The sequence below is a fragment of the Thunnus maccoyii genome, chromosome 1 (genome assembly GCF_910596095.1).
Source record: "Thunnus maccoyii chromosome 1, fThuMac1.1, whole genome shotgun sequence".
Classification (NCBI taxonomy): Eukaryota; Metazoa; Chordata; class Actinopteri; order Scombriformes; family Scombridae; genus Thunnus; species Thunnus maccoyii.
The window spans coordinates 3,331,805-3,346,496 of record NC_056533.1 but is presented as its reverse complement, the minus strand read 5'-3'; the positions used below and the strand labels follow the sequence as shown (position 1 = coordinate 3,346,496).

The 14,692-nt window shown below is 41.7% G+C and overlaps 1 protein-coding gene across 6 annotated transcripts in view; it reads left to right on the top strand.

Annotated features, from left to right (window-relative positions):
• adamtsl3 (ADAMTS-like 3) overlaps window positions 1-14,692 on the top strand; it is a 296,275-nt gene that overhangs the window by 22,787 nt on the left and 258,796 nt on the right. For 5 of the 6 annotated variants that reach the window (XM_042405614.1, XM_042405639.1, XM_042405622.1 and 2 more), the window contains one exon: window positions 8,940-9,059. In XM_042405614.1, coding sequence (XP_042261548.1) covers window positions 8,940-9,059 — 120 coding nt within the window. Of the gene's footprint in view, window positions 1-8,747; window positions 8,822-8,939; window positions 9,060-14,692 lie in introns of those variants that run through there. The other variant, XM_042405630.1, reaches the window with a different exon arrangement.

The window sequence follows — 14,692 nt, the reverse complement described above, 5'->3', positions numbered from 1 at the left end:
GGTCCATTGATTGCCATTTGAAAGCAGTGTTACAGTTTTCAGATAGGACAGGGAGCCAGCAAAGCGTGAGGAAGGGAAATAGCTGCATCTTAAATAAACCTAAATTTAAAATCAATCAGTCTCCAATCAACTCCTGAGCAGTAACTACTGAGTCTTCCACAGTCACATTGCATCACAGTACGTTTTATATGATCGGAGATCAAGGTAACTTAAAACAGCAAGAGAATTTCCACTGAGGATGGACTGGATCATCACCAGCCCTTTTTTATTGATGGTCTGATGTGTATTTATTGGACCTGACCTTGAAAATGTTTCAAAGCCCCTGCTTAAGTATTTTTGGTCAGCCACTGGAGCCGAACAAATCATATCCTCCATCCTTCTTGATGTGAACAAACTCAAGCTTTGATTTCTGACCTGCTGTACATGGCTCATGCTCCCTGACTTTCCAACAGGAGTGTGACTACTGGCTTTAACAAATAATCCCTCCCACAGTCTGTAACAGCTGCCTCCTCAGTACAGTATGTTGTCCCCTGGGATGGGGGTTGCCCTCCTTGTATTATTATCCCAGTATTGGCTCCTCTGAAGTATGCCAGTGATCCAGCGTGAACCAGCCACTGCAGGGTGCTGGCAGGGTGAAGGCTGTCCTGACACTGTCCTTCCACTGGTGTGTAAACTCAATTAGGGGAAGTGCTCTACGCCGCACTGCACTGCTACGACTCAGTAACTTCACAGCAGGATAACCTGACTTTCTATGAGTGTGAGTGTGTTCACGCACGTGTGTGTGTGTGTGTGTGTGTGTGTGGCCCAGTATGGACACAGCCCTTTATTGGGATGACAAATCATGCCCCTCTCAGACATGACATTGTATTTTCAGCGTCGACCCACTCGCACTGTTCATACTGTCCTTTGTTAGAGTAGTGCAAGAGAACCAGCAGCTGTCAGAAAAACAACATAAATTTTCATCAACTATTGAAATAATTTGTTGGAGGTCAGAGATGCACTATTGTGTGTTAACTGAAATAAATAGAGCAGTAAGCTCCAGCCTGAACACTGTATCTCGTTAACACCTGCATAATAAAGTCATGTTTTTCATCGAATCATTGAATCAAATGACAGCAGTCCAGCTGTGGATACCTACATTGTACAGATTTCACCTATTGATAGTCACAACACTAGATTGATGTTTTGTATGTGATCAGGTCATAATGTGATTTAATTATATCCCTCACAATAACTGTTCCAACATTCTTTCATTCACTTTGTGATGCAGAGCGAGGTTTGTCGTGTGCCATTGAATGAATAGGAGGAACGTTACAGTCTCCTCATAATCCACACAGACGTGATGTTGTCATCTGCTATTTTTTGTGCCTAAAAAAATGACATGCTTTATGTAAGTCATGAATTATTCGCTAAATCTGTTTGCATTGCACTTTGTCGTGTTTTGCTTTTATCGATAGACCAACTTTTCCACCACAGCCAAGTGTAAAAATATTTTTGCAACCTTTTGACTTTTTTAAATTTTTTATGTTTCCACTCAGGTTTTTTTTATGTGCAAATAGAAAATGCATATAAAAACAGGTGGATGGAAACACACTTGTGGAGAGCAGGGGTTTTGTGTTGTGGTGAGCAGATATGCAGTGGAGATTACTCTGCTGGATGTGTGTTACAGAAAAGTGAATGTTTACTAAGCCTTCAACTTCCTTAACATTGTCTTTATTAACAACAATCTCCACCAGCATCACAAACCTGTAGGAGGAAACACAAGCAGCCCAGGTTTTGAGTTTTGAGGAGGCATAGCTTCGGCAGCTACGTCCCTACAGCATAGCTGAGCTAGTCAGTTAGACAGTTAGCAACTAGCTGGTGAACATAGAGAATTTAGCGGCTGAAGAGACAAAATGGAGAGTGAATATTGGAATTGTCAGGTTGATAGAAGCACATCTCCACAGGAATAATATGCTAATATCTCTCTGACTACTTACATGTAGGTTGGCAAATGTTTCCTATTATATTTAGCATAGGGTGACCAGATGAGAATGGGGGAAATTCAGGACAGGGGAGTTGACGGTGGGCGTGAGCTCCAGTACATTACATTCAGGGGCAATGCACAAAAGGATTGTGCAGCTTTTGCTGCCGCTAAACCTGCGCAAATGAGAGAAAAAGAACAAAGCACCTGCAAAGGGTGAAATGCACCCCAAACTGCACTGCCAAGCAAATAGCATCTCAGTGCTCCTTTGCTATTTGCACGTATGTAAATTAGATGATATGCATACATTTGGTGCAAAATTGGCCCCTTTCTATGCGAATGAGCCTCATTGCAAAAACAGTCCAACTCACAAAGACCAGTGAAATTAGCTTCTTCAGAGAGTTGGTGGTAAGTGAAGCCACTCACTCACTCACTCTCTCTCCCTTTAATACTGTCTTTAATAACATCAAGGGCAAAATCTTCAGTTAGACACTGAGGGGGATCTAGTGGATATGGGATGGTAGGTTTAACTCGGACTTTCAGCCACTTAAAAATAAAAATGTCCTGACAGCTCTGATCCATACAGTGAGGGGCTGCTTTATTACAAAGAATTCCACCATATAAAGCTGGAATCTGTGTGTAACAGCTGACCTGTGTAGATGTGCAGCAGAACACAGAACATTAATTACTGTCAGATCCTGACCCATCCAGTGTTAATGAAGTTACTGCTGCTGTGTAAATGTGCACAGCCTATTTCTCAGTTTGGAGACACACTTGTCATTTCAGCTGCTGTGTGATGCTGCAGCCAGCTGTGACACACAGCCAGCTGTGGGCAACAAACAGAACATCAGTACTGATGTTTCTGCAAAATCCTGGATACATTCAGTGACACGTGAACAACATTATTGTACAATTCAGACATTAATCTTAAGACGTTTCAGACCTACTCGAGTCACATTAATAGCTGTATTCTGACATTTGAGTAGATGTTATAGATGCGAAATACTAGAGAAGTAAAAGAAGCAAAATACATGAAAGTTGGTTTGTGATTGTAGAGAACTGTGTGTGTGTGCATCTCTGCTAATTAAAGACACACAATTTGAGGCTCTTGTGCTCTCTGCAGTTTTCATTATTGATCAATCTGTGTGCTGAAATGTGGAGAAAAGCCTGACACATTGGAAACCGCTTCACTCACTCAAACAGACGCAAAACAAGGGCAAATTGCACTCAGCTGCAAAACTTCATGGGTGTGTTTGCACCGTCATGTCATTAGCACAGAATCTTGTGTGAACAGGACCTTGAGACGGGGCAGATAGCAGTTTAAAATGATGCTCAATTCATTGTGTCATGAGCAGCTGCAGTCCATTTGTGAATTCACCCGTCAGTGTCAATGAACAGTAAAACACATGAAAGTCAAAACTCAACACTATAATCTATTATTTTTGTTCATAAAGTCAACTGTCTATCATTAGGAAAAAGAAACACAATGACATTGTTGTATGTAACAGTGTGTAAATCATTATCCATAACATAAAATTCATTTTATTGTATTCATTTCATCATTGCGGTGCCTATCACATCTGTCAGATCACTCCTCCGTGGCTGCCTGCAGCTACACTAATCAAAACTTTGGTTTAGTCTAATATTCAGGACAAACAGGACAGGATTCGGGATTCGGGACAACTGCCTGTAATTCAGGACTGTCCTGAATTTTTTGGGATGTCTGATCACTCTACGTCAGCAATAACAACTTTGTAAATTGCGAATGTGTGGTGGCTGTCTCTGTCAGTTTGTTTTGATGTTTTCTGCCCCCTAATGGCCAAATATGTATGAAGTTTTAAACTCTTGTGATGAAGGAGTAGCTGTACAGTGCGCACTGGCGTTTGTGTGAGTCAAACAATGAAAGAAGAAGAAAGAGAGAAAGTGGTGAGATGTTTATTTTAGTTAGTCATGTTCAGACGTATGGGCTGTGGGAGTCATACTTTGAGCATATGGCTGTGTGCTGTGGAGTATGTGGGGTGAGCTGGGGGAGGTCAGACATGTGTTCTGTTTAGGCGACATATAAGTGCAGAGTCTGTGTGTTTTAACCGTCTTCACAAGACTGATAATTCATCCATAGAAACATGACAGCATTAGTCATTAGTTCCAATGCCTAATGTCAGGGACCAAGCAGTAAGGTTCAAGAACACCAGGTGTCAACAGCAAAAAATAGTCATTTATATACAACGTTAATTATTCAAAATACAAAAATAGAAACACTAGATGAAAGGAATTCAAAACTAGGGCTCTTTAACTTAAATTGATGTCAACTAAACAATCAGCAACCTATACTGACATCAACATAACTGACCCAACAAGCAACACAAGGGAGGGTTTATAGACACAAAACCTACACAGACAAGGGGGGCAGGAATGAACAATTAACTTTATAGTATTAATACAAACAAAGATTTAAATTAAGAAACTATTTACAACCAATCTAACTGTCCAACCAAGAAAAACAATAAAACAATAAAAAATAATTAAGCTTAACTGGATACCAAAAGGCAGACTCCCTTCTGGTAGACCCAGTTGGCCTCTCCCATTTCCTGCCTGCCACATCTTTACTGGTGCCACTTCTCTTGGCCAGGGGAGGACTTGCCAGATCCATGAAAAACAGAAGGTAGAATATAATTTAAAGCAGGGAAAAATTTTTTACTGTGAGAATAAAATGCACTCAAATTAGCAAACAAACTGTCAAAAAACTGTATGAAAACAAAAGGCTATGGGTACTGTCAGTACTTGAAATGTTTGTGATGTTAACTGTGCTAAAAAGTAAACCACTAACACTTGATGTTGGCGTGTGGTGTGGCCGCCACAACTAATAACAGATGAAGCATAGCGTTAGTTCATCAATCCCCTGTTTTCAGGTTGCTTCACAACCATTGTCTCACTCACAGCTGGGTGGCTAGTAACGGCCAATCATATGGATGCAGATGTACAGCACGGACATTATAACCTGACACTGTTTACATTTATGTTTCCAGACGATGTTTTCTAATGACTTTGGTGAGCCCCATGACGTTCACATTTGTGGTTTTGAGGTGAATGTCTCAACCAGTGGTGGAAGAATTATTTACATCCTTTGCTCTAGTAAAAGTGATGTAAAAATACTCCATGACAAGTAAAAGTCCTGCATGAAAATCCTACTACAGTAAAAGTACATAAGTATTATGAGCTTGATGTAGTATGCAGTATTGCAGTAAAAGTAGTGGTTTGGTCCCTCTGACTGATATATTATTATATATGACATCATTAGATTATTAATAGTGAAGCATCAGTGTTAGAGCAGCATGTTACTGTTGTAGCTGCTGGAGGTGGAGCTAGTTTCAACTACTTTATATACAGTTAGCTAGTTTAGTCCAGTGGTTCCCAACCTAGGGGTCGGGCCCCTCTAAAGGGTCAGCCGATAAATCTGAAGGGTCGTGAGATGATTAAAAGTTCTGATACACAAATCTGTTTTCAGTTTTTGGACTTTTTCTCTAATCTTTGATTTTTGCTGAAATATTGGATCATTTGAACATTTATTGAAATGAAAGCATGTGAGAAGTTTAGAGGGAAAAATCACTATTTGGTGGAGCTGTTAACAACTCATAGACATGTGAAATGTGACCCCGACTACACACTGCTTTTTGTAAAACGTCAAAAGACAAAAAGGTTGGAAACCACTGGTTTCATCTTTAACAATGTGTTGTATTTTAAAAGCTTGTTATATTATCCATTGTGTCAAATCTTCACCTGAAATGTAACTAAAGCTGTCAAATAAATGTAGTGGAGTAGAAAGTACAATATTTCCCTCTGAAATGTAGTGAAGTGGAAGTATAAAGTAGCATCACATGGAAATACTCAAGTAAAGTACAAATGTCTCAAAATTGAACACAAGTACAGTACTTAGTTACTTTCCACTACTGGCCTCAACAACTACTGCATGCATTTCCATGAAATTTGGTACACACATTCATGTTGTCCTCAGATTTAATTGTAATAACTTTTGTGATTCTTTAGCTCTTCATTTAGCACCATCATCAGGTCAAAAGCTCTTTGAATGTCACTGAGGTAGGTATGGAATCTTGGGAAGACTAGCGGTTGAGAATTTTATTTATTTAATTTTAACAGGTGATCTGGGATTTCTTATTCGGAAGCGGTTGAGGCGGCTCCAGTGCGGAAGAATTGGCCAGAGTACGGTTAGGAATGTGGACTGACAGGTTGCCTGTGTGGAGAGTTTGGTAGTGGGCCAGGAAGTCTGAAGTGAGGGGCGAATGTTTGGCATAAGATGTGGTTCAGACTTACAGATAACATGCCGAAGTGTGCGTGAAACAAGGCTAGGTATGGTGCCCCTGAGGACAGGGGTGAAGGGATAAGGGTTGAGGGGCCAGGGATGAAGGGATGCGTGTGAAGTAGTAAGATGTGCGGCTCAGGCGCAGGGATGAACCAAAAACACGAGTCAATTAAGACGTGGGAGCAGGCACGTGGGGAAATACGACCTGAAGCAGTCTGTTGCCGCGTCGTAGTGGCGGCAGGATGGAATCATCGGTGCGCCAGTGCGGGGGGTGCTGGGTAGGGAATCCACAAGCAAGTGGTCGGCTGGAGCAGTGGTGGAACTGGAGGCTGTGCAGAGCTGGAAAGCCTGGCTTTGTAGGCCGTGGAGGGGCGGAGTGGCAGAGGCCAGAGTGAAAGTGCTCGTGGGCACAGAGTTAACCAGAGCGAGGGGATCGGTGACGGTGGTGCTGAAGACACAGAAAAAACATTTGGGTGTTGGGGAAGAGAGGGGAACAGGGATAGAACAGTAGGAAATTGAGTGGGTCCATCAGAGGGAGCACGGCTCGGTCCAACTGTTGCTGTGGTAACAGCAGGACCAGAGGTGGCTGAGAGAAGAAACATAAAAGAAGGAGCTGCTGGAGCAGGTGGAGCCGAAAGTGTAGAGGTAGCTGCAGCTGAAGGAAGGGAAGAGGAAAGGATGAGGGGATGTATGTGCGGGGGTTGATTGTGCAGCCTGCGGACACAGGGATGAGAGAAAAGACGAAAAACATGAGACAGATCAGACAGGGAGGGAGCAGGCACAGGGGAAGATATGACCTGGCACTGCGAGAGGGCTGAAGCAGTTAGCTGCGTCGTGACGTCATCAACGTGCAGCGTACAGGCGGCGCTGGGCGGGGAATCCGGAAGTGAGCAGCCGTCCGGAGCGGTGGTGGAGGTGGAGGCAGAGAGGAGCAGGAAGGACCTGGCTTTGTTGTTGGGTCGGCGAAACGGGATTTGTATCTGGAGTTCAGCCTGGCCTTCAGCCGGGGCTGAAGAAGTCTGGGCTCTGTTGTAGTAGGCGGCATTGTGATGTCATCGGTGTGCGGCGTGCGTTGGCCCGGTGGCGGACAATGAACCCGGAAGAGCGGGAGGATTTGAGCTGCCGACGAGAGAGTTGATGGAAGTAGAGTCTGCATAGAGTTGGAAAGTTTGTCTTTATCATCGTTTCGTAGGAGTGGGACAACTGTCTCCTTGAGAGCTCACCGGAGGTGAGCAAACATCCGGTTGAAGATGTTAATCGCTTGGAAAAGATCTGCGTCTGAGTGGGCCATTGCATGGATGCATGTGGAGCGTCTGAATCCCAGCTGATCAGAAGCGTGGCGTCTGGATGAGAAGGGTTCCATGTGGATGTGGTGGTGAAAGAGATATCACGTTGGTACTGCTGGATCTAGTCGTGGGCGGTATGTTGCCGAGGAACGTGGAGCACGGGCAGGAGGTAAGCGTTTGCGATGCAAGCGTGTCGAAGGTCGCATGAGGACTGAGACGAAAGGTGTTATATAGGTATGCACAGGTGATTGAATTAGAGAGAGACAGGGCCGTGGTCTTGTTTCTGAATCTTTGTTATAATAATAACTCCATTACACTTAACATTGTAAACCGTCTGCTTTGGCAATAATGTACTTAGTTATGATCACGTCAGTAAAGCAAATTTGAATTTAAAAGAGAGAGTGAGATGGAGAGAGAAATAGAGAGAAAAAGAAGAGGTTAGTAAGTGATGGAAGTGTGCCAGTCCTCAGACGGTCCTCAGGGAAACACATGCCTGTAGCACTTCTGCTGCGTCTGCCTCTAAGTGGCTCTAAAAGCCTGCAGGAGACACTGCTCCCACTAATCTTAATGGTGGATCATCTCTCTCACACACAATTCAAGTGGCCTGGACGCATGCACACACACACAAACACACACACTGAAACACACAAACACACACTAAAACACACACACACTGAAATGCACACACATGCACACACACACAGAAACATGCACATACTGAAACACACACTGAAACACACACACACACACACACACACACACACACACACACACACACACACTCTTTGTCTCTGTCTGGAGAGCTCTCTAAATGCCAGATGCCAGTTATTCCTATCCAGTCTCTCTGTGCAGCACAGTCTCAGTCCCAGACGGCCTGATAATCAGTCTTCCCCTCCCTGCCTTCGCATTATGCTGATCATCCAGAAAACCAGTGTGTGAAGTGAACACTCTCTGAGTGTAAGAGACAGTGAAATTAATAGAAAATATTCAAGTGGAGCAGAATGTATGAGGAATCAGCAGAGGGTTTGGTGATATCGTAGCAAAGCTTTTCTCTCATGTGAGTTGAGGAGGGGTCGGAGGGGGGAAATCCCAGCCTGTTTGGGGAGATGATTTCACAGCGTTTGTGTAGAAAACACCAGTGAGATCCAGGTTTTAGCTCACTAAATTAACCTGAGAGAGACTGAGATCAGATTTATAGCCCATCATACAGCACCGAGGGCTCCAACTGGACAACTCTACTTTGCATATCTTTCTGTGTGTGTTATATTCATTCATATTTCAGTGCATTATCATGATCTGACTATTATTATTGCCATGTACCTTGTCTGGATACTGATTCACTGACATTGTGTATGTTTGTGTGTGTTACCAGTGTGCAGAGAGTCAGCCCCAGAGTGCAGTGTTCCTGCCAGAGTTTGCCCTCTCACCTCAGGGCAGCTTCATGGAGGATGCCACCGAGGATCAGTTTCTAACCTACAGATACGATGACCAGGTCAGTCACATACTCTCTGCTATTGCTGGACCAGTGTGGGTGTACAAAAGCTAATATTTTGGACTGAATCAGATTACCTGTGCCGATAGAAAATAGGTACAGGAAGCTGAAAATCATGAATTTGTTATTTATGATTGTCATCTTGCCATCAGCTCTTAGAAATGTCATCAGTTGCTGTTTGTTGCTTCTTAACTTAAATTTTTCTTATTGTCAGCAAATCTCGATGAGCCACACCGCTGTACTGGGTGACATGTTCCTTCAATATTATACATTTCTCAAAGAACTTCAGTACAAAGTCAAGAGGCTGTGATATGTAGCACAACAAGCTAGCCAAGCTGTAAATGGAACTGTGTTCCTGCACAGCTTCACAAGTTTGCGCAGTGGCGTCTGATGCACAAGGAATCTCACTCCTGAGGGTTACTATCAAATCACTGTTACTGCTTTTTGGAGCCGTTTCTATAGTAAACTATAACTAATATAGTAAACGCAGTCTTCAAGGATGAAGGAACAACCACTGCGCATGCACGGGAACGCGGTTCTGTTTACAGAGCTTCACTAGCTTGTTGTGCCACAGATCATAACCTCTTGACTTTGTGTTGAAGTTCTTTGAGAAATGGAACATGTCACCCAGTGCAGCAGTGCGTCTCACTGACGTGTTTTTAATAGTTTTTGGACAACAACAGAGGTCTACAGCACAGAGGAATAAGATATATCAGACACACAAGACTTGTAAGTATGATGAGTTCATTGGTTGGTTTGGCTCTGCACATGAGAATTGTTGACAATAAGAAAAATATAGAAAATCAGCAGCCTTATCCTTTAAAGTTTGTTTCATCATATAAAAACAGGTACAAATGGGAAACATTAGAGTTACCTGGGTGTCCTGTGTGATTGACAGTCATTAGTCTTATTAGTGTTGGCAGATTTTTCACCATAACATGTCCAAGTGACAAAAGTGCCAGCAGGACTGGATAGAAAACAAACTACTTGGAGTGTCCCCTCCTGTGTTTTTGGGGAGTGACGGCAGATTCCAGGCTTTGGTTATAGAATTTTATTGGTGGGAAAATCCTTAAAGAAGTTTGTGTTCATAGTTATTACTCGCAACTCTGCTGAAGTCGCCTCCTCAAAGCATATACCTTTATATCATACTGTACCAGGTTATGCTCATCACCAAAAGCTAATCAAAACCTTCGGTATCTGAGGTGTAATGTGAGTCTTTGTGGAAAGTTTTCAGACTCTCTGTTATAGGGGACCAACGTTGAAATGATTCTGCAACAAATATGCAATCAAGCAAACTGTATCATATCAAAGATGGTCGATGCATTTCAAAAATACTTGTAATAAACTGGTCTAAACCTGGTAACATGTATACTGTACATATAGATAGAGACATGCACATACAAATCCTACACATACACACAAACATGCTTTAGGCCCCATGTTGGTGTGAGCAGCAGGTGGTGTTGCCTCAGTGCATTAGGGATGGATTAGAAGCTACAGGTGGAGTAACACCTGTGGCTTTCTGATCTAGATCTGCTTCACTCCAACAGTCTGAATGTGCTGGATGTGCTAACTGATGCACGCTCTAGTTGTTACTCCTCAGCAGTGCACTGCAGGTAGGAGATTTGAAGTGTCAGCAGCATTGCTTCCCGGGTTTTTCCCACCATGGTGGTTAATTATGCTCTGTCACAGTTCTGTCTGTCCTACATTCTATTTCAGGAAGACTTAAAGCATCAGCTAGCAGAACAGCAAGACAGGTGGTCCTGAGTTTGGTCCTAGCCAGCAAGAAGAGTTTCAGTTTGACAGTTTCATTTCATTGAATCAAAAGCCTGCTGTGTTCTTCATTAATTGAATTGACAAAGCTAACATAAGAGGTAGGGCATGCATAGAAGGCCAACATCTTAGCATGGACACTTTTACAATCCCCTCCTCCACCTACAGCTATGAGGCAGGTGACTGGAAGCATTTTGGATCTATAAGCTACAAACATTTAAGATAAAAGTTGTTAATGAGGATCAGTGTGATGCTATGAGATAGTGTCAGACTTGAATAGTTTTTTTCCTTATCTTGTCAAAGACGAGGTAATCCTTCAACATGTAGATAACGTGGGTGTCCTTTGTATCATCATAATTGTTAGAAACTGTTTGAAAAGGGCAGGCACGTTCAAAAAATACTTGGCAGGTGATCTGTCTATCACTGTCTATCACCGTCCTACCTTGTGAGGGAGCTGGATTCACGAGATCACATGACAATCCTTATTGGACACTGATTGGTCTGAATCAGTGGTGGTTCGGACACAATCGCATAACTTGAAGCCTTACAAGATGGATTCTCATGTGATGTTGTGATCTCACATATCCAGCTGCTTCACAAGGTAAGCCTGTTAGATGTTCCCTGTCATTTTATTGTTAGTAAGAGATGTACTCCTTCTTTATCCTGTTTTTAACAACTCTGATTAATATGGGCTTTGATTATATTTCTTCTGCAATAGTTTTTTTTTAAAGGAAATATTCACCTGTTTTCACTGTTTCTTTAACGAATAACCATTTCCCCATTATTGTCAAATTGTGCTACTACTGCTAGCTGATTTGTAGAGGCTTGGTTATAATAAAATAATGTTCTTGAAGACTCTTGTTTATGTAGCTAATTGTTGGATATTAAGTTTTTCTATAGGATGATATGTATCCACTTAGTTTATGCTTGCTTACAATTTGCAGAGCTTTTTGACATTAAAGAATAAGCCTAATGATATTTATATGAATGAATGAATTACATGCTGGTGGCATCATGTTTTTGGGTTATCTCAGTCTTGTGAACGCGATATCTCAGGAACGTCTGGAGGGAATTTCATTACATCTGGCACAAACATCCACTTGGACTCAAGAATGAACTGATTAGAATTTGGTGGTCAAACGTCAAGATCACTGTGACCTCACAAAACACTTTTTTGGCCATAATTCAAGAATTCATACGCTAATTATGACAAAGTTTCACACAAATGTGTAATAGGATATGATGAATGGAGGAATGGCATTTTATATCCAAAAGGTCAAAGGTGAATTTCACTGTGACATCATAATGTTCTGCAGAAACACTTTTCTGGCCGCTATTCAAAGCCATAACTCAGGAACAGAGGGGGAGAATTGGTGACACTAATCTTGGTGCCACCTTGAAACTGTGGTGATTGTTTAGATCTTCTGTGCTGCCGGGTTGAAGATGTGTGCGAAGCCTCCACGTTTTAGAATCTATAGCTTCTTTGCAGCAACATCCATATCTGAAGCATCGTCTATTGTCATGGCTACAACTTTGTGTTCTATCAGAATCAGTTTTATTGGCCAAGTATGTGAACACATACAAGGAAAATACACTTAATACCTTTTATTAAATTCCTTCAACTTCTTCACTACAAATATTATGAGTCTGGACAGACATGGATGTAAAATACAATTTGACTGGTTGGCAGAGGCATACAACCGCAAGGCAGTATTTCTAGTTATTATTTTGTCATGCATATAACCATGCCCAGCCTGCACAGGCCTACAAGACACCACAAATTCATACAAGCCAGGACCAGTTTGCATTGAGTCCAAATCCAAACAACAGAGAAGGTCCAAAAATAGAAAAGAATTTAAGCAACTTTCACAGTCAAATCTTCATACCATCAGTGTCTACAACAGAATTCATAAATCACTGACAAAAACATAGCCTACTATGTAGTTCTGGAGAAATTAGGATAAGCTATAATCTTGTCACGTTTTCCTGGATTTTGAGACAAAGTTAGCAATCTTCAACAAAATTGAACCACCATTCCAATGTTTTTGATCATTTGCACAGCAGAATATTTCAGAGTTGTGTCAAACCATTTCATGGAAAAATGGCTCTCTCAAATCATCATAATTTGCACAGTAGAAAAGAAAATGGGACTCACTTTCCATTTCACCCACACAGCTCTCACAAGGAGACTTCCCCACCCTGTCTGCGGCTCTCAGATGGTGTAAATCATTAAAAATTGGTCAAGAACATATGGCATCGTTTTTTTAAAAAGACTCCCAAAACAGATTTCCCAAAACAGCGGGCCACCATGGTTTTTTAGCAAACATTACTCAAACAGGAGGAAATAGTGCATTTGTTGGGGACTATTTTCAGCAGCGGATGAATCCACATTTGGTATTCTAGTGAGTATTTCTTGCAGCAGGACTGTGTGTGCGTGTGGAATTGAGTGAAAATAAACTACAGTGTGTGTTTTCATGGTGATGAAGGAACATGTCACCCAGTGCAACAGTGTGACTTGATGTGATTTTAATAGTTTTTGGACAACAATGGAGCTCTATGGCACAGAGGAAAAAGATATATCAAGCTTTGAATACACACACAATACTTGTCACTGAATTGCACTGATGATGATGCAGGGAACCTGAATTCACTTGTAATGATGAGAGCAAGGAGCCAAAGAAATTCTTTCTACCACAGATTCTGGTGCTTTTTCACTACCTTTTGAACTCACTTACTGCACTTTCCAGGTGTACTCAGATGCAGAGGCGCCAAGTTGCAAAGCTCTTACCAGGCACCCCATTTTTGTGCCCAAGCCCAAAAATAACGTACCCAAAATAAGAACGTTACTGTTCTTCAACCCTTTTGGTTACAGTCATAACTTTGGTCTCATTTAAAAGGTAAATCTTTAAATTTTACAACCAAAAAGTCAGAATGAGTATATGTGATACTGAAAATGTGAGGGACAGTGACACTTAATAGGCTAAATGTGCATCAGCTACAATTGTAGCAGGTGTTCTAAATCAGTTTTACCACTGATTAGCGTTGCTTTAGCACAATAGAAATGTGATTTGGTTTCCATTTTGCAGTCAGAGCTATTACTAGTTATTTTTCAGTTAATGCTCAAATTCTTTAATGCACACTTTAAAATATGCTAATTTATATAACCCACACACATTAGCACAGAGCCGGCACATTAAGAGAAAAACACAATTCAAAAGGTTGATCACGAAACCTTTCATACCTGTTGGCTCAGCTTAATGTGGAAACTGAGTTTAGGGCCTTTATTTTAAAAGGACTGTATGTAGGTGTTGGTGTGCTATAAGTAGTTTTGGACTCATTGCATTCCTGTAGAGTTCTGTGTGCTTTGATGAGGAGAGAGGTAATTTTCTGCTCTGCTTCAAAAATGCGAATTGTTCTGAGAGCATTTCTCTACTTTTTTTAACACCATGCTGAAAATGTATGTTGTGTCAAAAGGTATTGGGTTTAGTCACAGGCACACACATATATACACACACACACTCAATGCAGCAATTCTTCTTCTTATAACTTCTTTAATATGGAGATTTTTTTCTTTTTGATTCAATAAAGCAAGGCAGTGCAGTAAAGTGATCCATCTGGCATTAGTGCGTGGTTAATAAGGAGATCTCTGCACGGCTCTCTGGACACACATCCGCATAAATCAGGTTAAGAACTTGAGAGTACATTGTGTTTTGAAGGCCTTGCAGCTGACAAATATCATACAAATGATCCCTAACGAAACACAGAAACCTTGTTTGGATAGATTCTACTTGAATGAGTTGTGTGGAGTTTTCTGGCTATCTGCAGTGCTCAGGGTTGTTGTTTTACTGCTCTGTGTGTGT